We start from the raw sequence: 23,135 nt of genomic DNA on the forward strand, positions 1-23,135 counted from the left end.
TGACTCAACGCCATGGGCCTGATTTCGACTGGATGCATTCAGACTTAGATGCCTCGGCGTTGTACCACAGTGGTGGGGGTAGAAAGCATGGCAGGTGAGGTGGTTGTCTTTGATTCGACAATTTCATTAACAAGAATGTGTCCACTTAATGGCTCAACTATGTGTATCATGCAGGTTTGCCTTTGGCACCGGCGTTGTGGAGTACAACAGGACCATAGGTCAAGGGAAGGCATCGTCTTCGGCAGGGAGTTCTCGCTCCAAGTCTGCTCGAGAGGCTCAGCTGGAGGAGGAGACTCGGGCAGCACAGGAGCAGGCTCGACTCGCACAGGAGCAGGCTCGAGCAGCGCAGGAGCAGGTCGGACAGCTGACGCAGTATATGACTTCTTATTTTCAGGTAATTCGTCTATCTCATCACGTGTCATTGAATTCAATGTATAGTGTTGCGATTCTAACGTTTCATCCATTTGCAGGAAATGACTACTCGACTCGGCCCTGATATGAACTTGCCCGCTTTTCGCCCTCCCCAGGTAACACTATCTGAACACTTCAATTCCATAGCAACTCTTTTTTTATTATCAAAAATGGATCGCAGGCACAAGGATGGGGACAATGGCCAGGACAAGCTCCAGCGTCGCAGCCACAGTGGACCGGTGTTGGGTGGACGCAGGCACCTCCAGGCACTTGGACGCCTCCACCACCCCAAGGATCGCAGCCATTTCAAGCGTGGATGGCACCGCCACCGACGGGGTGGGTGCCACCACCTCAGGGGTGGCCAGCACAACAGTACCCGTGGATGCATGCACAGCCTCCTTATCACCATGGATCACAGGTGACGTTCCATGTTTAGTTTTATGCAAATAGTGACCAAACATAGCCAGTATAGGTATAGGGATAGCAAAACACAGCCTTATTTGAATGATTGATGAATTGCAGGGTTCAGCGTCACATGCTCAGGAGGGTGCTGTCAACGTCCACGACTTCCTCGTCCATGGTTCTGGAGGGAGTGGCCACCTTCCTGGTGGTGGAGGAGGGAGTGGCCAAAACTCTCATAGCCCGCAGGAGTGATTAGTGAGTAGTGAGTTTGTTTGAAACTATGGACTTATGGTATTGAAACTATGTATGGACTATGGACTATGGACTATTTGTATATGTGAATGTGTTTTGTGATATGTATATGTCAATGTGTTTTGTGATATGTATATGTGAATGTGTTTTGTGAATTATGTATTTTGATTGTGAATCTGTATATATGTGAATTGTGATATTGTGTATTTTGCTGTGAATTATTAATAGGTGCAGAAAAATCTGTTTGGGGGGGGGAACCATCAATTTTCGTCGGCCTCGGTGGTGGCCGACGAAAATATCCTGGGAACATATTTTCGTCGGCCATCAGCGGGCCGACGAAAATAGCCTGGGCGTATTTTCGTCGGCTTTCCCAAGGCCGACGAAAATAGTCAGTCCGACCAATTATTTTCGTCGGCCTCGGGAAAGCCGACGAAAATAGGTATTTTTCGTCGGTACCGACGGAAATAGGTGCCTATTTTCGTCGAACTTATTTTCGGCGGCTATTTTCGTCGGTCTGCCGACGAAAATAGTCTATTTTCGTCGGTTTAGGCTTATTTTCGTGGGCTTTTGGCCCACGAAAATTTAGGTGTTTCCTGTAGTGTTTTTATTTTTCTCAGGTTCAGCCCCCCCTGGGCCTTCCTGGGAAATTAAAGGAGCCTCCAATCTCTCTTTATTTGTTATAGCCTCCATGGCTAATTCTTGCAGGTCCTCTTCAGTTTGAGGGGCATTTTTACTGTTAATTTTATCCACATACTTGTTATAGTTAGCTTCAGCTATAGTGGCTCTAACCCGCTCTTCAGCTTTGAACAAATCTATTTGATTGTCATAATTTTCTAGAACAATGCCTATATCTTTCATAACAGTAGACAGGTTTTCATTAGATTCATTATTCAGAATGAGAAAAGGATTTGGACGTGAAGTACCTTGTAGCTGATTTTTCTCACGAGCTCTTTTGGTGGCTTTCTCAAGTATGGGAATTCCATCTCTGGCAATTCTCGAGCTGGCTCTTGTAGCTATCACTGGAAAGTTCCTTCTACTTTTTTTCTTCCCTTTCTTGCTTAGTGCCTTCTCCCATTCCTGTTCACCATCTTCTTCTGTGTGATAAAGCTCAACTTGCTCCATTATGTTCCCATGCCAATCTTCCTCATTGTCCTCTGTTGGAAAGTCATCGAGCATGAGCTTCAAATCCTGATCCCTTTTCTCCTGGTTAGCAAGTTGAAGGTTAATTCTTCCCCCAAAATGATTCATACCATCCAGCCCAATACTGTTTCTGTTGACCCGACTGTTTGTAATTGTATTAATCTCTTTGTTTGAGCAGAAAGTCTGATCATCCACTCTCTGTTTCATCATTTCAATCTGAGATTTCTCTGGAGCCACCTTGGCCCGATCATCCACCGAACCTTCATTATCCAGCACATCAGAAAGTTGACTATCAGAGATGATTTTTTGTTCTATTTCCTTATTAAGCATCAAGACTTCAGATGAGTTCACCGTATCAGTGTGATCTTCAACTTTTTTTAGATCGGATGAAAAGAATCCTTTTGTGGGATGAAACGCCGCAATGGGTATCTCATCATAAATCTCTTGCAGTGTCCCCTCCACCCCAGCATCTTCCTCCATGTCCTCCTGAGACTCTCCAAAACTACAATCTTGATTTTTCTCTAACTCCTTCCCTTTCCTCTCAAATTTCCCCCCTTTTTTCTCATCATTCCTCCCAGGTCTGTTCCTGTCTTTATCTTGATCTTTATCATCTTGTTTTCCAGATCCACTCGTCCCTGACAAGTAAGGAGATCGAGTACGAACTCCCTCAGCCACAATCTTCAGCTCATATCCCACTTTGTTGAAGAAGACTTCAATGAAACCTTTAATTCGAGAGGGGTCCCGACAATCCACTTTGACTCTAACTGGTCCCTCCTTGATAATACTTAGCTCATCGACCACCACAGGCTTACCCACTAGGCTTGCTACTTCTCTTATAATCCCCTCCTCGCGCGCAATGTCCGGCAGGTTGTAAATTTTGATCCAAACACACTGAAGCATCGATGAAGCCATCAGATCTGAGTTGGCTTTGGTAACTTGAACTCTGTAACTGTATAAAGGCAACTCAAGACTGCTCAGTTTAGCATATGATTCCAGCGAGCTTTTGTCCGGAAAGGAGGCACTAAAATCATGTTTGTCCATCCTCCTAACCCTAAAATCCCAGTTAGCTTGCACCAGATTTTTAAGCTCTCTGTCCAATTTCTCTTCTGTGGGTTCCCCCTCAAGAATGTGAATAACAGCATTCAACATATTCACCTGCACTTTTTTCTCAGGAATATCAAAACCAAAGAAGCCCTGCTCCGGAATTCAAATCCAAACAACCTAAGTTTCTTGTTATTTTGGCATTCCGCCGCCATATGCCCAGACTCTTTACATTTGTAGCATAGAGGGTCATTCGGGCAGTCAGCTTGATGGTGTCCAGATTGAGAGCAACGGAAGCATCTAATCTCCTTGACCAGACCTTCCTGGATTTTAGAATCCAGGCCCTGCTGCATGCCAACTCCAAAACCAGAAGGTCTTCCCCTCTCTGAACATGGCTGAGAGCCTTGTTCCCTATCACGATTTTCTTGGTTTTTGCTTCCCCTACCCCCTGTCTCATTCCTATCAACAGAGCGAAAACCCCCAAAGCCACCCCTGGCTGGCACAAAATTCCCACGCCCTCTCCAGAAACCACCCCTCCGAGGAATTTTGTTACCTGTAAAGCTTCCTTGACGATGATGCCCCATATCTTGCTGATCATGCTCAGTGTGTTCCCCTGGGGCCCTCTGGAGCTTGGATCGTAGGTCTTCCTCCCTGCTGAACTCCGAATCCAGTAAGTCATCCTCTTCCATCCAATCCTTTGGGGGTCGCTTCCAGCTATTTCCCCCTGATTCTCTTCTCCACGCCATCCTTCCCTCTTTAACCACCTGAGAAAAGGATCGCACAAATGGCGTCGGTGTCTCAACTCTCTTGATACGTCTAGCCCTTTGCCCTAGCCGGCGAACCTCTTCTGGTCTTGCCTGGTATCCTTTACCTAAGAGAATGTTGGACCTGGGCACCCATAACCATTTCGGGTTAATGGGCCTCCAGGAATGTCTGAACATCTGGGCCAGGGAGAGGCCCAAACAACCTTGCTTCTCCTTCCCAACTTCCAAACGACCATCCCTGGTGGTAGAACCGACTTCCATCTTGGAAATCGTTAGGCCATGTTGAGCATCCTTGCATGAATGGCCTATATCAGTTTTTGGCTTTGCCATCATTCTCACCCTTGAGAATGTGAAATCCAAATCGTCATCAACCTTGTCATCTTCAGGCCCAAACTCCATCTCCCAACCCCTAACGGCAGCCACCGCTACCCAGCACCAAGGACCCCTCAGCAGCGCCCAAGGAGACAACGGACCCCAAAACTCACCAATGGGGGAAAAGGCAGAGCGCTACCCACCCACAGTTATGCCAGCAGCGACGCCCAATCCCCCACGACCTCGCCGACTTCCTTGTTCGCCCTAGCGGCTATGGCGAATGGGGGCGGAAGCCACTTGGGGATGCGACAACGACGAGCAGTGGGCGGCAGGAGCGAGCCCACCGAACAGCGCGGGAACGGACGGGAACGGGAGACGTCGGGGGGGGGGGGGAGCGGTAGGAGGTGGGGCAGAGCGCAGACGGGGAGAAGCACGGGTGAGAGTCTGGGGGACCGAACCTCGACGGAGCGTGGGTGCTTTCGCTACGGCGCCGGCGTCGCTGAGCTCGTCGATGGCGTCGCCTTGGTTTCGTCGGGCCTCCGCCAGTCCCTCCTAGCTTCAGTTTCAAAAGATTATTGAATTATATAATAAGTTCGGGCAGGACCTGACTTGTGTGTGTGGTTTAAACAGTGGCTGCGTATCCTCATGCAAGATACTGTAATACCAGCAGCACATAGCTGTTGTTGCCGCTGTTTACATCAACCGAACGTACTAATCTAGATGGATGTGCACACGCACCAATCTAGATGTTTGGTTTTCCGGTTTAAACCGAAAAACCAAACACCAAACTGCTCGGTTTTTTGTTTCCGCAGCATACGGATTGGTTCGGAGTTTTAGAATACCAAAATTTTATAAAACTGAAAAAATCTGAACCGAACTTTCGGCTTAAACTGAATGCCCTGCCCTACCAGCCATACAAAGTTACAAACCAAAGGGAGCTTGCTTATTTAGAAGAGCCTAGTGGCACCACAAATCACACTCTTGTCCATAAAAGTATGGAACAAATCACACTCATAGTGGGTGAGTGTGTAGAAGTATATAAGTAGATTGTCTACCTTCTCGTAGGAGAGTAAGTTTTTATGTTAAACCGGCTTGTGCGTTACTCTAAAACAGTAAAAGTTTAAATACTGGTTAGCACAATTAAATAAAAATAATTATTGTTTGCTTCTATTTTATTTTATATTTGAGTCCACCATCCGTTTAAGAAAAGAAAAAGCATTGACGTCTGTGTAATCCTCAAATGAACGAAAAGTTCCTTACAGATTGCTCTGACGAACCAATATACAAGTCTACAAGAGGGAACAAAATACAAGTCCAATATACCAATGCTTAATAAATAAATTCTGCTTTGAAACCGATTAAGAAATACTCTCAGTATCTGCACCTTGAAGATTTTCGTTTTTAGTGTAACGAGCTTTCTGAAAGAAATCGCCATTTTCTGAAGGAATCCTTGTTATCCTTGAAGTATCCGCTTCTTATTTATAAAGGAAGCAAAATTATTAAGACCACTATAAAAAAGATACAAAGTCTTAGCCTACTTCTAGTCTCTGCTAAAAAAATACACAGCTAAATTAGAAAATAGAAGTGACCGACACAAAATAATGGTCTTCAATCCGAAGACTAGATCATCTTCTTTATGCCCGGGAGAAAAACACCTTGACTGTTTGCACTAAATGTCATGATCTCTCCATAATATGCTCTTGTAAATCTAGTCGTTAGAGGATAGCCCAATTTGAGAGCCGGTGTGCCATAGTATGAATAACATGTATAGAAGAAAACACATTCTTTTTTTAAAACAAAATCATTTCTTCTTAGCCAAAGAGATCAACATGTTGCAATTGCTCCTAGCAAAAGCAAATATTTCCATTCTTTATTAAGACCATGAAGTCAATCATCAAACATATAATCTATATTAAGTGGTTGTGCCTATCATGTAACTAAAATGATAATGGACCAAACGGAGCGAGCAAGCCGGCACCCAAAGAACAAATGGTTGATAGCTTCATTCTTATGGTAGAAGAACATGTAAAGTCTCCCTGTCAGTTACATTTTGCCAAATTATCCTTGATGAGTACCACACCATGCCGTAAGTACCATAGAAAACCTTTTACTTTATCGGGATTTTTAGTTTCCAGATGTTTTGGTTGGTGTTGGGTATGTTTGTCATCATAAGGACAACATAAAGGGATTTTTACCGTAAACTAGCCATTTGGAGCCAAGTTCTAGTAAAACACATGCTAATCCTATGATAGGGCAATACCCTCGAAGAAAGTTCTTAGTTCATTCCAAGCATTTTGCTTGGGACCAACAAGATGTTTGTCGGAAGAGGTTTGGAGGGACCACTGTGATTGTGATAAATTTTGGTCTAGCGATATTATAAAGTGAAGGATATTGATATTTTAGAGGAGCCCCCTCTATTTAAGAATCTTCGCAAAAATATATCAGCTATCCATCTTTTACACTGGAGGCCCCAAAGCGAAAAAGTCTTGCTTAACTCTCACGAGGCAAACCTAAAAGTGGGAGTCCCAGTCTTCCAATCTACCTGAACTAAAGGTTTTGAGCCTAGATATTTGTTCCAAAGCATTTTTTGTCGGATACCATCAGAGGTGAGTAGTTTGTACAACCACTTGTTAAGGAGTGCAATGTTCTTGATGTTTAGATTCTGAATACCAAGTCCACCTTGGTCTTTAGGCAAGCACATGATGTTCCACTTAGCAAGTGTATATTTATTTTTTTTCTCATCTTCTTGCCAGCAAAATCTAGAGCAAAGATAGTCTATCTTCTTAAGAATTTCCTTAGGCAATGAAAAACGATTATCATATACATCGGAAGGTTGTTAAGAACCGAATTGATTAAAATTAGGCGCCCTCTGACAGATAGATGCTTCCCTTACCACCTACTAAGAGTTGATTTGGTGACAAGGGAGGGGATTGAGGGGGAAATAAACTAATTTCCTCCTCAATCCCTCTAATCCCCCGTGATCCCTGGTCACCAAATCAGCCCTAAGTCTTTTCTCAAAGTGCTCCTCCACTTTCTTGCAATCTCCATTCCTAAGTTTGTTAAAATGAATGGTAATGCCTATGTAATTAATTGGAGAATTAACAACATTGCATCCAAATCAATTCCTGTAGTGAACTACATAATCTTGCACTCCCCCAAAGCATTAAACCCAGTCTTGTGAAAATTAATCTTGAGATATGATGCTTGTCCAACGCATAAAGAAGTAGCTTCATGTTGCGAGCTTTGTTAGGATCGTGACCCATGAAAAGTATGATATCATCGAGGTACTAAAGAATTGACAATCCTACAACTCCACCAACTCATATGTTTCAAATACTCTTTTGAGTTGGGTTGGTTTTCAAACATATCTTGGGCTTCCATAAAGCTATCTAGTACTTAGATTTCATAATTGTGTATCACCACTCATTATTAGACTTACATGGATCAAACTGTGCTCCTTTTTATAGTATAGCCAAAGGAAAAATAAAGGTATTGTCACTCTATACGTTCATCAACGTTATTGGCACTTAGAACTAACCGATCTTTAAGCTTCTCGTTCATCCTTTGAAAATCGAAATTGAATACCATCAATAGAGACATGAAATCCATATACACCTAATCAATAGCCATTGTCTTGACCTAACTTATATTGTCTCTACAAAACACACGTCTAACCCAAAAGTTACTCCAACGAAACGAGCAAAACATTTACACCCCAATCAGTCACTCACGCCTTGTGTGTGTCCTCCCTGTTTCAGCTTTCTTGACACCTGCACGGTTCATTTGTCACTCAGACACTCACATCCCTCAACCTCGGGTTCAGGCTCAGTACTAGGATGCCCCCATTTCAGACTTGTAGCATGTCCCTGTGACGCCTTCTCTGCGTGTGGAATTGGTGACGATCGCCGATGAACTCACAGTAATCACCCTTGGACTCTCCAGGGCTCCTTGTTGAGTAACGATCGTCCCATTGTCTTGGTCACGATGGTCAGAAAAGGTGGTGCCATACCGCCACGAGATCACCTGTTGGATGGCGGGTTCTTCTCAAGGGATCCTGGAGCAAACACCGGGAAGGACTCCGCAGTTCGTCTCCTCTCTCCCCCAGTGCCATCGTTCCTCCTTGTCTCCGGCGGCACTCCCGCGACAGCTTCATTCCTCCGAGGGTCAGCAGCAGCAGCACCCAGAAGCGGTCCACCAAAGAATATCGACTGCCCAGTGTATGCCAACCTCTCGGACGGCTGTCCAGATGGCAACGCTGAGGACGAAGGATTCATGGATGCGAGAGTTCTTCCATGGTTGCCAGTTACTGGCCTTGTGGGCGCCGGTGCCACGGACACGTACCTAGCAGCCTCTTGATCCCAAACAACCGATACTTTCCGGTTCTCACGGACATAAGATGTTGCCGACTGGAACGTTGGCTTGGACATCTGCGTGGCTGGAACAGGCGGCCTCGGTGCCAACGCCGGCGCAGGCCTTGGAGGTGCTTGGGGCACACGAGGTGGCAGTGGCACGTTGATCTGAGCGTGCGGTGCGGCGGGTCTGTGAATGTGCACCGGGCTGGTCCTGCTGCTACCACTCTGCGTGCCCGACTCGTAGTCGTCCTGGCTTGCAGGGCTCTGAGGATACGAGGGACTCTGAAGCATACCAGCCCCCCTTTCCTTGGTGCCACTGGCGCTGTAACCGGCACTCATGCTGCTTCTCATGCTGGCATTGCCACTGGAGCCAGGGCTAGCACCTGGAACCCGGCGGGAATCAATAGGCCGGAGGACAGACGATGATGCCCGGACTTTAGCAGCGGCCTTCATCGCCTCATTGCTGTCCAGCTTTGCAAGCTTCCAGGCACTGATTTTGACCTGCTTCTTGGCTTTGTTGGCTCTTTCGGCGCGTCCAACAGCATCAGGATCGATGGTTGAAGGCACCATCCCTGGCTCCAAATGCGGGATCACTTCATCCTGTTTCAAGGTTGGAAGTGCAGAGACATTGAAAAAAAAATTATATAGTGGTACATACCATTTCTACTTTGCAGATTGTTACTGGACTTTCAAAGAATACAGTAGCAGGCCCCAAAGTTTCAGAGCGGTCTGCTAACTATTTCAAATTACCTGATCAACAAAAATCCTTGGAGGTGTGCACCATGAGCCCTTGTAGTGAAGACTGAGTGAACTAGCACCACTGAACGCAGTGGTGGCTGAATTTGTTGGGGAATAAACAATGTTTACCCCCTCCTCCTCCTCGTGCTCTTCCTCCTCTTGAGGTGTTTCACTCATAGCTCTCATTGCAACGACATATTCATAAGTTGTGATCCCCTAAGAAAAACAAATGGAAGCAAATATAGTAAAAAAACATGCCTTATGGTACATATTGTACTTATACAAATGGAAGCAAACCTTTCTGATTAAGATCATGTGGAAGAAGAAAAGCTCCCCTAAAGGTATGCAAGCGACTAGAGAAAGAAGAGTAAAAAACGCCTGCACATAAAAATTTATATTAATCCACTTAATCACAAAGCCTTGATCTAATGAAGACATGCAAATGGGAAACAGTGACACTGTCATATCTTTATAGTAGGCAGTTCTAGAAATCCAGTCACCACATGTGATGATTTTGTAGTAAAATCAAAATTGTGCTATAAAGTAGTGACGATTTCTGCCACAACTTACTACAATGGTAGCAAAGGCAGGCCGAGGCAAACCATTCCCAAGCCTGTCTTGAATAATTCTCTCTGAATTCTTGTTGGCAAAGCATATAACAAGAACACCGATGCCTACTCCAATTTCGATAGCAAGCTGTGATACAGAAAATCATAAACAGTTTAGCAGATACTTGAATTAAATAAAACATGGTGCATGTAGAATGGAGATTGTGTAAGGTCACTTTACACACCCAGAGAAGACTGGTAGCCATCAGAGCAAGAAACGTGAAATAGTTCTTCCGTCCAACACAGTTATTTAGCCACTGCCGATGATGCAAACATAAGATATGAATAATTTAAAAACTGAAGGAAAGTACAGTTCCTATGTAAGAAATACCCGACAGTGATGATCAAATCCATCCACACACTTGTCACAACTTCTGCAGTGTTTACTGAATTTGCGAACCTGAAAAATCATCTTTCTTAATTGGAAGTGATGACAACACAAGTTAAGACAGGATATAACCTGCTGACTTAGGAAAAAAATATGCTACATGGTTGCAACGTTGAACAGAACGTACCTCGGCGTCACATAACGTGCAGAACAAGGCTCCTTCCCCATCAACTTGATTCTCTGAATCATCGTATTTCCTACAATCCTCCTTCACAAACAAAAAACAAACAAGCCCTCCAAGTAAGCAGCTCCATGGACTTGTTGGCGGCTGAGACCTTAAATCCAGATTTGTGTCTCCAGCAGCTAAAGCACCAGCGTTAGAATGCCCATCTACAGAGTTCCTACAAGTAGATGTTGCCGATGGGGAGATTGTTCCAGCGCCAATACCAGCTTTCACTGGCAAATCCGTGCCCTGTATGTTGGCAGCACTTCCAGGTGCATCGATGAGGACATTGTCGAACTTTGACATGATTCCAGGATCAGCAGGGTTTATACTAGTGCAGCGGATGTAAAGCATGGCGACAGAAAACACCTGACCGAACACATACAGGTAGAAATTATGATGAAGACATAAATTGCTTCAAATAACGACAGAGAAATACAATGCAGGTGCGGTTTGGCAGGCTCACCACGGCAGTGTAGACACCGATCACAACATACTCTAGGACTTGCTTCCCTAGAAACATTGCGAAGAATGCATAAAAAGCAATCACCAGAAGGAAGAAAACCGTAACCGCAATGATCTGTTCCATGAGATATTAAGAGAACTGTCATTCCACAAAATAGAAAAGGAGGGAAAAAACAGCATGGCTTGGATAAGTCTGTGTTTTATCATCAGAGGATGATGATCTGAAGCAAAAGGGTGGCTTGGGAATATAATATATTAATATGTAATGTTGAAAAACAAAAGGTGCATACCGAAACCTTTATACGTTGGTTACAATGCCTTTGGACCCTAAGTTGGTAATTTCATTGGTAGTCTGAAATTTTGTCAGCGGTACTAGCCCAAACGCAGTATCGAGAATATCTTCGTTTAATCCAATCAAGTATTGAAAAAATAGTGATATTAACAGGATCAACCTTTTAGGAATCAGTCAATATCCACTAGAGCAGCATGTTTTCATATCTGTGGAATATATATAAAAAGAAGAAGATTCACTATCGACAGGGTAAAATAGAACATGACCCGGGCCATGAGAGGGCAGGTTTAATCGTCAAACGAACAACATGATGAAGCCAAACGTACTCAGTGGGTCTGCAGGTGTTTCGGGCTTTGAGAAGGAAACCAAGTCCCGGTACTGATCAATGGGTTCACAGTGTAAGACGTAGGTTGTACAAGGGCGAAGAAAGAAAAACAAGAATTTGCAGCAGGCCGGAGCACCGTTGCCGCGTCGCGGACTCGCGGGTACTGCATTGCACCCAATGTTGATGTCACACATCTCTTCCTCCTAGCACATACCGGAACGAAACGATCCCGAAACTACTCCGCAGGTAAAAAGGAATCGAAGTAGGAGGCGGTGGCGGTGGCAGCCGGTGAGTGATTCGCGACGATCGGAAGCGGAGAGGAAAGGCACCGAGACCGCACCTGGAGCGTGTGCGCGGGGAGCTGCCATCCGTGCTTCCTCGCCATGGACGGCGACGCCGCCGCCGCCGCTGCCGCTGCGCGCCTCCCTCTCACTCACCTTCTCCAGTCCTGTCTTTCTCTCCCTTTCTTTCTCTTCCCACAAGGCCACGGCACGGCACAAACGCTTTGCCCTGCTTTCTCGGGAGTAGTGGTTGAAGTCAATAGGCTCTCTCTCACTGGGCAGGGCTTTCAACCCATTTCCGTTGCTGTTTTGGTGCCGGTTAGTTGGGGATTGGTGAAGACTCTCTAGTGCGATTGTGCGACAATGGTGGCAAGGGAAAGCAGGCCCGTGAAGGGGTCCGTTTCGCAGTACCAAAAAAAAAAAAAACAGATTTATCTCTAGGATTTTCTAAAAACAGTTTTTTATATAACTGAAACCATTTCGCAAATAGTTTGATATAAATGACTTATCCAAGAGTTATACATGTCTAAATAGGCTGGTCCGACAGTAGACCTATGACCCGGCACAGTTGTGACCCGGCAGTAGTCGTGTCGTGTTTGGGCCGACCGTCTGGCCCGCCCCGGTAACCACCTGCTTAAAGGACTTATTCGGTAACAGGCTAATAGTCAGTCTGTTTTTAATTATAATACTGATAATTCTGTTATTATATAAGAGTATTCTGAATTGTGATATGCGTTTATATGTGTATTTGAAACTTTTTTGTTTAAGTATGTATCTAAAATTATAAATATATTTAATTGAATCTAAAATGGATTTGAATATTATCTTTAAATTCTGAATTTTGAAGTGTTTTTGTTTACTGGCCTAGTCCTTACCCGACACGACTCGTGTGAGAATAATTGTGCCAGGACTAGACCACATCACCCCTCGTGTCGGGTCTAGCCATGCCCGAGGCGGGCTAGCCCCGGCATGACCGTTGGTATATCAAGAGTCAGAGTCATTTTAGTGTTTTAAAGTGCTAGATCTAGAGCTTGTGATTTTTTTCTCGTAGTACAAAAATAACTCTAGTTTTTAGACGCTTTTTACAGTAAACTGTTTAAAAAATGTTTAGCGAGACTCTGACTTTTTTTTAGAAAAAAAACCTAGAGCCTAAGATATGCCAGGCTCTAAAGTTGAAGAGTAATATGGTTTGATTTGGTGACAAAGGGATCACGAGGGATTAGAGGGCATTGAGTTTATTTCCCCTCAATCTCCTTCAATCCTTCTGTGATCTCTAGTCACTAAATTAGTCCTATGTATGCTCAAAATGCATGGACACGGACGGACCACACACAGATACAATAATGTTGCTTGAGCATAAAGCATGCAGGGAATCATGCTCCTCCGAACGCATAAAACAATTAGCAATAACCTCATCTTGAACCACCGGATTGATCAAGACTCAGAGAACCCAATAATATAATAATCCAATTGGGAGAATAGTTCAGTTGAGTATGTGTATGTTAATTGAATGATGATCAGGGAGGAGTTGAAAGGCGGCAACCAATCAACAGTGACGTTGCATTGGCACTTGGCGGTTGCAATGCAAAGCCCCAACTAGCCACGTCTTCTATCTAGTGATGGTGACGAGTTTGAAACCGGCGGATACAAGGTTTTTTTTTTGAAAACTTAGTGCAGGAGCTCTGCTATTTCATTTAAGGAAAGAAGGGAAACAAGAGTCTTAAAAAGTTGCTATTACTTATAACGAAAAACACTCAAACACAATCCAAAAAAGAGAAGACATTACACTACACATGGATGCCCAACTGCAGCTCGTCTCAACGCCATTTCTTGTTTGGCCAGATGAAAGACCACTTGTGTCGATGCTTGCTTGCCCTCAAAAATACGCCGATTCTGCTCCTTCCAAATATTCCAGGTGAAGTACATAAGCAAACCCGAAACAGTGAGTTGATCTTCTTTCGATTTGTTTTGGAGCACAACAGCCCACCACGAATCGAAGCTCTGAATATCTGAGCTGGGCGGCATGATCAGATTATTGGTCCACGACCTGACTAACTCCCACACTTCCAAAGCAAAAGGGCACTTGAGACAAAGGTGAATCGCAGTCTCCGGCTCTTGATCGCAAAGGACACACAGAGGATTGCATGGCCAATTTCTTTGACTTAGTTTATCTGCTGTGAGGATCATTGCTTGAATGAGCAGCCACACAAAGAACTTATGTTTCCCTTCGGCGTGCGCCTTCCAGATAGATTTTGCTTTGAAAGCACTGTAAGAGCCCTTGAATTGTGCAAGATAAGCTGATTTGGAAGAGTACACTCCATTCTCGGTCCATATCCACCGAATGCAATCTTCCTGGTCATTGAGCTGCACCCCCTCAATATGGTTCCACAATTGTATGAATTCAGCCATCTGTTGAACATTTTCCATTCTCCAGAGACCTCTCGTCCAATTGAGGTTAACCAATTGTTCAGCCACCGATCTATTTTTGTGCCATGCCAGGGGGTACAAGCTAGGTGCAATGTCAATCGGAGCTTTGCCTGAGAGCCAAGCGTCAAGCCAAAAACTTGTCTTCAGTCCGTTGCCAACCGTTACAGATGTTGATACCCGGAACAAAGCTGCATCTATTTTATCACAGGGTATCTGAGAACCAGCCCACGGCCTATTAGAATCAGTGCAGTTGAGCCAAAGCCACCTGAGGCGCAAAGCACGGCTGAAACACTCTAGATCCAAGATGCCAAGGCCACCCAAGGATTTCGGTCTGGCAGACTTGGTCCAATTCACTAGACAGTGCCCACCATTAGCATTTTCAGCACCTCTCCAAAGGAAAGACCTCCTAATTTTATCGATATTCTTAATGGCCCACTTCTTCAAAGGGAAAACTGTCAAAAAATGCACCGGGACAACCGTGAGCACTGAATTTACCAGAGTCAGTCTTCCAGCTTTATCAAGCAGCTTCCCTTTCCATGCCGATAATTTACCAGCCAATTTGTCAAACAGCGGCTGGAAATCCACTCGACGCAATGGTCGGCAAGTTAAAGGCAGCCCAAGGTACTTGCACGGAAAAGCTTTGATGGCACACGGGAAAGGCTGCATGATATGCTCTAGCTGCAGCGAGTCGCAGCGGATAGGATAGACAACACATTTACTCAGATTGACAGATAAACCTGAGGCTTCACTAAAAGCTGCTAGGATCTGATTAGTGATTTGAACTTCTTCTCTGATCGGGTTGATGAATATGGCGACATCATCAGCATAGAGGCTGACTCTCAATCTAGCAGAACGGTGAAGAATAGGGCTGAGCAGACCCTCCCGAGAAGCAATGTCAAACAGCCTCTGAACAGGGTCGATGGCAAGAATGAACAACAAGGGAGACAACGGGTCCCCCTGCCTCAAGCCCCTTCCATGGTTGAAGAAATTCCCTCTGACTCCATTAATCATTACTGCAGAGCTAGCTGATCTGAGCAGGATGGACACCCAAGCTTTCCATCTATTTCCAAACCCCAAATGATGCAGGACCTCAAGAAGGTAGTCCCATCTCACACTGTCAAAGGCCTTAGCAATATCCAATTTCAGGAACAAAGTAGGGATTTTTGCTCTATTCAGCTCTTTAATTAAATTTTGCGTGAACAGGAAATTATCATGTATGCTCCGCTTCCGGATGAAAGCACTCTGGCTTCTGGATACTAGCTGATCAAGACAGGGTGCCAGGCGGTTAGCCAACACTTTGGAAATTATCTTTGCTATGCTGTGTGTGAGGCTGATGGGTCTGAAGTCAGAAATAAGTGCTGCCTCGCTGTTCTTCGGGATCAGACAAATATGTGTAGAGTTAAGTTTGTTGAAGTGTTGGTCATGCATATGATAGAAATAATTCACAGCCAGCAATAAATCCTCTTTGACAATTGCCCAAGCAGACCGAAAAAACACTCCAATAAAGTCGTCTGGTCCAGGCGCCTTCTCAGCATGAAGATCATTTATCGCTGCTAGAACTTCCTCTTCATCAAAAGGAGCCTCCAAGTGGGAAAGGTCAGCAGCCTGTAGCCCAAGAAATTCCCAGTTCAAAGAGTTCGCCCGCACAGGAGAAGTGCCCAATAAATTGCTATAATGATTGAAAGCGAGCTGCGCTTTATCTTCCTGAGAGTAAACATTCCCTGTCTCAGTTACAAAATGCTGAATGAAATTCCTCCTGCGCCTGCCATTTATTCTGAGAAAGAATAGCCTAGAATTTGTGTGGGCTGCTTTGATCATTGTCAACCTGGACGCTTGTCGCGCCCTGAGTTTTTCTACCGCTGCGAGTCCCAAAAATTTGTTTTTGAGTTGCTTATGTAACGTAAGCTCAAGGTTGCTTAGGGGTCTATAATCTTGGACCACATCAAAAATCCAAATCAGTTGCTTAGCCGCAAGCATCAGTAATTTATTATTCCCAATAAGAGCCTTGGACCACTTCCTGAGCGCTTTAGCAGTCCTCTGCAGCTTTGTGTGCAATCTTAAGAAAGGATTAAAAATTGTGAGCTGCCTGTTCCACGCATTTTCCACCACATTGCTGTAGCCACTAAGCTTTGGCCAAAAAGATTCAAAACAGAATCCCTTGTATGGGCGCCTCAAGGTGTCACCAGATAAAAACAGTGGACAGTGATCAGATACTAAGGAGGATAGAGCCTGAACGGAGCAGCTAGGGAACATGAGGTCCCAGTCATTAGAGCAGAAAGCTCTGTCGATTCTAGTGTGAGTCCTAGAATTAGTCCAAGTAAACCTCCTCCCTCTTAGGGGCAGCTCCTTCAGTTCTAGATCATTCAACACAGATCTAAAGGCCCCCATTAACCTCTTATTTAAATTGTTGTTGCTCTTGTCCTCGGCACTGATGATTAAATTGAAGTCTCCAATAATTAACCACTTCTCTGTGGAGATGCTACCCAGCTGCCTAAGCTCATGCAAAAACTCTAACTTATGAGCGTCGAGCTGCGGCCCATAAACAACAGTAATCCACCACTCGCTAGGTACACAGTTGGACTGAATCAAGGCAGAAATAATGTTGCTTGTACAGGCTGTCGAGAGGATCCGGAAGTAACTGGCATGCACAGCTAGCAGAATGCCGCCCCTCGTGCTATCTGCGGGGAGAAAAGCAAAATTCTGAAAGAAATCGGGTCCAAGCGTCTCGGACACCACGGCGCTGTCAACCTGCTGCAGTTTGGTCTCTTGTAAACAGGCAAGTGCACCTCGTATCCCTAGCCATATCTAAAACCACCTTCCTCCTGGCACTGTTATTTAAAACCTGGACGTTCCAGTTAAGGATTGAGCAGTTTTGTGCATCCATGAGAACCAGAACAAACACAACACAACAAACGGAAAACCAGGGACCACCACAAACAGCCGAACAAAGCTGACCACCTTGCCCAAGCAAGGCACACCAAAAGTAAAGATATCACAAAAGCAAGTACTGAGGGGGGCACATAGGGAAAGATTATTACACAGGTACACAACCGATCAGATTAGACCGTCCCCAGGACGGCTAACGGCGCAAGCGGGTCAGAGTCAATTGAATCTTCCTCTACCAAGATGAAAAGTGACTGATAGCCAGCAGCAGCTTCTACATTCAGATGATCCACAAACTGTGCTCTGAACCTCGCATGATCTTGTTCATTTGGTTTAGCATGATCAGGAATAGTGCCACTGCGCTTCATCAGCAAAGCAGTGGTCTGCTCCTCCATTGTGAGGTTGGATTTAGGCTTGCTGGCGATTCTGGCACTAGAACGTGTTGCCATCTTTTTCACAGTCGAGGCACGCTTAGTTTTGTTGACAGGGGGCAGAGGGGTGGGCAGGACCGCCGATGGTACGAGGGAGAGTAAAGAGGCAAGCACATCCCTGTCCCCTTAACTTCCACCGCACCAGCAACATCAATAGCAATAACACCAGCATCATTAGAAGGCCCGGACTCAGAATGTGGGGGAGCATTGTCAACCACAGCTGTAACCATGGAAACATGGACAGGGGCCAGTGCAGCACCCCGCACCTCGTCCAACATGGGGTCGCAAGATGAATCCCAGATTACCGGAGTGCTTGAAAAAGAGAGCAGGATAGGGTCGTGTTGGAGGACCAAGCTTGACTTGTTATCAGTATGTTCTGCAGCCCTGCGAAGATTGCACGATTGAAGCACCTTCATCATAGCAGCGATGATAGCACGTCTGAGCAGATCATGCTCAACACAGACTTCGCAATGATCTGCACGACTGAGCAGATCATGCTCATAAACCGTCATAGCAGCGGTGCACAGGACGCAGGCCTTCACGCCCTTCGTGCGGAAACCGGCCGCTCCTGACGCAAGCTCCAAACCAGCATCCGCGAGTTTAATATAGAACCCGCATTTGTACCCGTTCCCATGACGTTATGGGTATAATACGGTACCTATACCCGCGACCCACGGGTGCCACAAACCCTCGGGTACGCATATATACACACATATATTGATATATACATATACATACACATATATATATCTATTATGGGTACACCGGTTTGCGTGCACGGATATAACAATTTCATACCCGTGAGAAAAAAATCTCGTCGGGTTGAAAATCAAACCTACACCCGTATTGTTCAACACCAAAAGTGGTGGACGGTCCCGCCGCCGCGATCAGTTTGACTCGGGCGGTTAATTATTTATCTCATGTGTGGTTATCCATCTAATCACGTGGGATCTCTTGTATATCGTTTAGGAACGGGTCCAGACCCCTCTATATATATGAAGGGGTATGACTGATTGAGAACTCCGAACACATTCTAATCGAACCAGTCTATTTTATTTACCTTTTCTGCCATAGGAGTAGATGTAACGTAACTTTAATTGTAGTTTTTCACATATCTACCTCTACCCCTAATCGACTCTACGTCGTCTACATCCGTCTTGGATGGTCTACCAACCTCAAGACGACACCAGGATCTAGTTTCCTTGAGGGGCAAGATCCACCCATCTCTTACATTATCTTCACAAATTGTCTATGGGTGACTCTACGTCGTCTGGGAACGCCTCAGGTGACCTGCCGATCCGGACCACCCGAAGATCTCTCCCCAAGGGCGAGATCTAGGTAGCGGTGAGGAGGAAGAAGAACATGTGCCATCGCGGACCATCTGGTCCAGAGCCGCAGACCGTCTGCGCCGCCGTAGAGGGCACCGCCGGATGGTACACCATCAGTGATTGACACCCAGATCTGTGCAACACGTACCCGCGAGTACAAACTCACACCCAAACCCGCACTTTATAGTGTTTTTGCCCGCGAGCACACGGGTAAAATGTGTCTGTAGTCATCCCTACTTCTATCCATGGTTAGATTGACTATGCATTATATCTATGTAATGAAAGTGTTTAAGATATGTAAAATTTGGTATTATTTTCTATAAACATAGTTAAACTCTTAAATAAAAGTTTCAGAATCCGTTTTTTTTGGAGTAGACAGAAATTTTTGAATGAAAATTGACTTTTGCAAATTTAGAATTCTCTAGTATATAAAGCATTAGTTTCCATCCACCGTTCTCATACTCTCCCATAATTAAACGATAAAAAACTTAAACCTTTACATAAATAAGGATTCAAATCATAGTTGTTTGCACCACCTAACCAACAGAACACGTATGTTTATGTTTCATGCTCTATATTTATAAGTGGAATCATATATAGCAACGTTTGGTCAGAAGACACGTATGTTTATGTTTCATGCTCTATATTTATAAGTGGAATCATATATAGCAACGTTTGGTCAGAAGACACGTATGTTTATGTTTCATGCTCTATATTTATAAGTGAAATCATTTATAGCAACGTATTAGCACTTTGCTAGTTTAATTTTACTGGGGACGGTGGCAGTAGTTTAGGATGGCTTTTTTAACAAAAAAGATGAATGTGCTGTTAACTAATGGGCATTTTGGGCCGCGTTTACCGCGGTGGACCAGGTGACTAGAGACCTGAATGCCAGTTCAGTTCATACAAACACTTCACAATCAGTACACATCCTGTACCAAGAAATGCGTGCATTAACTGTGTAATGCACTCGTACAGTCGTACCAGTACAAATTGATGCCATCCCATGGCAGGCTTCACAGGGAATTGCACACAAACCTTTATTCGAGCTAAGCCTATTTGGTTCAGCTTTTTTCTGACCAGCTTTTCCGAGAATCTAGCTGTGGGGAGAATCTAGATGTGTAGAGAATCTGAGTATTATTAGGATTACGTGCGGAGGAAGATAAAGATATTCATAGGGCTCAGGATCTAGAAAGTGACAGATTCCTACTATTGCAACAACTCAACCGATTATATATTTATGTTGATTTTGAATAGTTTTTACCTAAACGAATTTTATAGAAGCTGGCTGAAAAGCTGACGCGTTTGGCAGTCCGCAGCAGCTTTTGGTGGCCAGAAGCTGCAAAAAGCTGAAACAAACAGGGGCATAATGGCTTCCTCGTTTTCCTTCCAATTCATGTGGATTAGATAAAATTGAGTGGATTTAAATCTTAAACAAGTCAAAAAAATTCATATTTTGTTTTCAATCTCATCTAATCCATATGTGATAGAAATAACCGAGCAAAACCAGCTGGAAATACATGAAATCAGGAAATACCATTCCCATTTCAGACTCAGACTGTCTGTACCACTGTCAACCAGCTGCCAAACTGTCTTTGTTCATCAAACGTGATGCCACAAGTTGTGTTCGAGAAGGGAGGAAACATTGATGCCAAGTTGCCAACAAGTGTGGATTGTGGTTTATGGCGGCAGTGTGGGTGTGGGTACAATAATTGTTCATCTCCGATCAGACTGTACAGCGTCTCATTCTTTCTTTCTCTGCCTCGTTATCTCCACGCCCAGGTAGTCCAGAACGCCTCGCACCGCGACGTGAGGCTTGCCAACCTTCACCCGGACTGCGGAGACCTGAGGGAACTTGAGCAGCGTGGCCTCTGCGATCGAGTGGGCTACCGACTCCAAGAGGTTGCGTGGCGTGCCCTCGACAACATCCTTTGCAATGCTGGGGAGGCGGGTAAACAACAAAACTGGTTGTCAGGGGATCTGATAAAAACATGTTGCGAAATGGTCAACCCAAATCCCCAGCCGCTATAAGGATAAGCTGCTGCTGCTCACCTGTAGATATCGGTGTAGCTGACGGTGTCAGCGATGCAGTCGGACTCGCCGGCGGCGGCGAGGTCCATCCAGGCGTCGATGTCGACGACGAACTTCTGCCCCAGCGTCTTCTCCTCCCGCAGGACGCCATGGAAGCCGTGGAACTGAAGGCCGCGCAGGATGAGCTTGTCGCCGCCGCCCCACGTGGCCGCCGCCGCCGAATCCTCCGCCATGGATCGGTGGTAAAATGGGCCGGGCAGCAGCGGTTCCGGAGCTGCGGTGTGGCGGCTGAAAAGAAAAAGGGAACAAAGGAAAAGATCCACGGTGAGCTTTGCTGGCCATCGACCGACGATCGAGGTCGACGCGTTTTCACTCCGACTATCTGGGCCGCATTTTCGGCCTAGACGGGTGTGCGCGAAGTGGGCTGGCCATTATTGTACCGAAACTCAGACATGCATACTTGCATAGTCGCATATGTCGAGGTCGAAATATTGTATTTCCTTACTATATAAATTATAGCCATGATTACTAAGTTTAATTATTTTATTCTATGTTTGCCCAACGGTGATTTAGAATAGCTTAGTTATTTTAATATTTATTTTAAGAGCATGTTTAATTAAACCAACAGTGAATTATTCATGAATTTATTTAATTTCTAATTAACTTTTGATTTTACTATAGGCAACGACTAATATGCAAACAGTTACTAGGTGCAAGCGTGTAAGCAGACTTTTTAGCCTGTTAGATCTGTATCCAACGGTAAATGCAATTATGGTTTGTTATTGGTTTTTTATAAACTATATCAAGTGGTGATGGAAGGATTTAAGTGCTAAATATAACATACCGTTGGATCTAAATCTAACGGATCAAAATGTCTACTTGCGTGCTTGCATCTAGTGTGCTTGCATATTAGTTGTGCCCTTTACTATAAAGCTTCTCGATTGGATTTTGCACTTAGCATGAATAATAGACTCGAGCCACTAAATGGATCCAATTATTCCTCTTGGTGGAAGAAGTTAGACAATGCTCTTGCTTTGTCAAATAACGATTATGCTCTCTTGAACATGCGTCCAGAAAAGCGGACATTAGCTACATAAGGATTTGGAGAGGTTTCGGCCACAAGAGCATAATACTCTCTAGCTAGTGGTGTAGCTAGGATTTTATTATGAGGTATGTCATAGAATTTTTTTCATAAATAATTTAGTATAATTCATAATAATTTGGTACACAATACAGAATATAAAGATAAGAATAGCATAGGAAACAATAAATTAGAATACAAATATAATATAATATATATTATTTTTTCTTGGGTCTCAGTGGACTAGTGGTCCGGTGGGCTGGCTTAGAGTATGCCATGGCCCACCCACTGTCTACGCCAACTCTGGAGGAGATGAATTGCTTAAAATGGTTAAGTGTTTGTTTGTATGCACCCAGAAGTTGTATGTCCCATTGCATTGAGGCCACCCTCTCTCTTTTATAGACCAAGGGAGAGAGGGTTACAACCTGATAGGTGGGGCCAAGCCATAACCTGTCCTATCTTATAGTTGATGATTGCGCTATTTGACATCAATATGTGGTCCTATAGTCGCATGTCCTGCTTCGAAGGGGATGCACTTAGCAGGTATAGTTCGTACAACCCTTACGAGTACTTGGAGGTGTGGTTGGTGGAGATGTTCACCTTCCATGCTGCTATAGAAAACTTGGGAAGTTGTGAGCACATCCCGAATGATCAGGGGTCATACACATCGGGGCATACGTCCTAGAAGTCTAGGAAATGTGGTATTGTGTTGTGTAGTTGTCCATGCCATTATAGGACACATGGCAGGTTGTGGATTACGTTGCTCATGTTGCCACAATGATGCATTGTAGCTATGCCCAAAAATTTTGGGTCCTGGTTATGAGGGGATGGGCATGTAGTTGTTACATCGGCGCCCATTCTGTCGATTATTGTTTTCTACATCTTCTATCCCTCGTTAACTCCTTTCACTAGGTACGTAGCATGGATGGTACAGATGCGTGGCACACTTAGAGCCCTCTAAAATATTGGGGCCTTGGTCCTACATGGCGCCCTCGAAGTCTCCCTGGCCAAGGCCATCGC

At 44.8% G+C, this 23,135-nt stretch overlaps 2 protein-coding genes across 2 annotated transcripts; both read right to left on the reverse strand.

Moving 5' to 3' along the window:
* Nucleotides 1–7,878: 7,878 nt before the first annotated feature.
* Nucleotides 7,879–12,174, reverse strand: LOC100383158 (putative protein S-acyltransferase 19). The gene is made up of 9 exons (NM_001175823.2): nucleotides 11,994–12,174; nucleotides 11,038–11,151; nucleotides 10,536–10,940; nucleotides 10,352–10,420; nucleotides 10,206–10,277; nucleotides 9,983–10,108; nucleotides 9,710–9,790; nucleotides 9,425–9,628; nucleotides 7,879–9,274 (listed from the first exon to the last, which is right to left on the reverse strand). Exons 1-9 carry the CDS (start codon nucleotides 12,036–12,038, stop codon nucleotides 8,342–8,344), a joined length of 2,049 nt encoding a protein of 682 aa, NP_001169294.1. The 5' UTR covers nucleotides 12,039–12,174; the 3' UTR covers nucleotides 7,879–8,341.
* Nucleotides 12,175–20,457: 8,283 nt separating this feature from the next.
* Nucleotides 20,458–21,575, reverse strand: LOC103643202 (dihydroneopterin aldolase 1). Its single transcript, XM_008666352.4, has 2 exons — nucleotides 21,056–21,575; nucleotides 20,458–20,942 (listed from the first exon to the last, which is right to left on the reverse strand). The coding sequence occupies exons 1-2, from the start codon at nucleotides 21,265–21,267 to the stop codon at nucleotides 20,747–20,749; spliced, it is 408 nt and encodes a 135-aa protein (XP_008664574.1). The 5' UTR covers nucleotides 21,268–21,575; the 3' UTR covers nucleotides 20,458–20,746.
* Nucleotides 21,576–23,135: the final 1,560 nt, after the last annotated feature.

Source organism: Zea mays, chromosome 1, assembly GCF_902167145.1.
Source record: "Zea mays cultivar B73 chromosome 1, Zm-B73-REFERENCE-NAM-5.0, whole genome shotgun sequence".
In the NCBI taxonomy this organism is placed as follows: domain Eukaryota; kingdom Viridiplantae; phylum Streptophyta; class Magnoliopsida; order Poales; family Poaceae; genus Zea; species Zea mays.

Excerpts from the sequence above, each read along its gene's own strand:
- LOC100383158 (NM_001175823.2), bottom strand. The coding sequence starts at position 12,038 with ATGGCGAGGAAGCACGGATGGCAGCTCCCCGCGCACACGCTCCAG. Across the intron at positions 11,152-11,993 it reads TCCCCGCGCACACGCTCCAG|ATCATTGCGGTTACGGTTTT; the intron begins GTGCGGTCTCGG and ends CTCATGGAACAG. Across the intron at positions 10,109-10,205 it reads TGGCTACCAGTCTTCTCTGG|CTTGCTATCGAAATTGGAGT; the intron begins GTGTGTAAAGTG and ends TCTGTATCACAG.
- LOC103643202 (XM_008666352.4), bottom strand. The coding sequence starts at position 21,267 with ATGGCGGAGGATTCGGCGGCGGCGGCCACGTGGGGCGGCGGCGACAAG. Across the intron at positions 20,943-21,055 it reads AGCTACACCGATATCTACAG|CATTGCAAAGGATGTTGTCG; the intron begins GTGAGCAGCAGC and ends CCGCCTCCCCAG.